Below are 908 nucleotides of genomic sequence, written 5' to 3'. Positions count from 1 at the left end.
TGGCTCTAAATGAGGATGACAAAAGGAAGTCAGAATAAGGTTAGTTTAAATATATATATATATATATACACCAGCTAGTCAATATTTGAACCAAAGAATGGTATCACCAAAGAGGACTTAGAAATTATCTGGTTCAGGGCCTGGCAGGTGGTATGGTGGTTAAGGGTACTGGACTCCCACATGGCCGACCGTGGTTCGAGTTCCATACCTGGTGGCTTGCTTTCTTACTCTCTCTCCCTTCCTCTGTCCCTCTTTGGTCAAATTAAAATAAATAAATTAAATAAATAAATAAAGTTAAATGAAAAATAATTATTTTTAAAAAGAAATGATCTGGTTCATTGCAAACTGGTTGCATTGCAGATGGTCTTACAAAAAAGTATATAGAATCACAATATCTACCCCTAGATATTCTGATTCATGAGGCCAGCACAGGAATCTGTACTTTTATGAATCTCTGCCCTAGGCAGTTTTCCCTAGGCAGTTCTGCTAGCTAGCTATGAAAACCTCCAATTCTAGTCCTCCCTCCAATTTTAAAAAGTGAGGATGCTTAAACAAAAATGACTGTCTTTATGTTCTCACAGTTTATACTTTAACTTCCATTCAAGTATTCATCCAAGTCGTTAGTGCCTACTAAGCAGCAGATTCTGGGCTAGGTGCCGAGAGGTACAGAGATTAATTCTAGCTCTTCAGAAGTATACAATCCAGCAGTTCACCAGGTTTCAGAAACTATGGCTTTGTAAGAGAAAGATTTTGTAGACTATCTAAACATGAAGGAAAAAAAGGTATCTGTTTTATTTTAAATGTAGCATTAAATGAGAAGAGCACCATGAAGTTGGGATAAGAATATTGAAAAACTGTACTCGAGCTCTTAAGATTCAGGACTTTTTTTTCCTTCATGTTTAGATAGT

General features: G+C 36.3%; 1 protein-coding gene across 1 annotated transcript in view; it reads right to left on the bottom strand.

Annotated features, from left to right (window-relative positions):
• The window catches only part of WEE2 (WEE2 oocyte meiosis inhibiting kinase), a 28,755-nt gene that overhangs the window by 21,235 nt on the left and 6,612 nt on the right, over positions 1-908 (bottom strand). The window contains exon 3 of the mRNA XM_027770537.1: positions 1-5. This exon is cut by the window's left edge and continues 174 nt beyond it. Coding sequence (XP_027626338.1) covers positions 1-5 — 5 coding nt within the window. The remainder of the gene's footprint in view (positions 6-908) is intronic.

The sequence above is a fragment of the Tupaia chinensis genome, unplaced genomic scaffold (genome assembly GCF_000334495.1).
Source record: "Tupaia chinensis unplaced genomic scaffold, TupChi_1.0 Scaffold000140_1, whole genome shotgun sequence".
NCBI lineage: Eukaryota > Metazoa > Chordata > Mammalia > Scandentia > Tupaiidae > Tupaia > Tupaia belangeri.
This window is presented reverse-complemented; position numbering and strand designations above follow the sequence as displayed.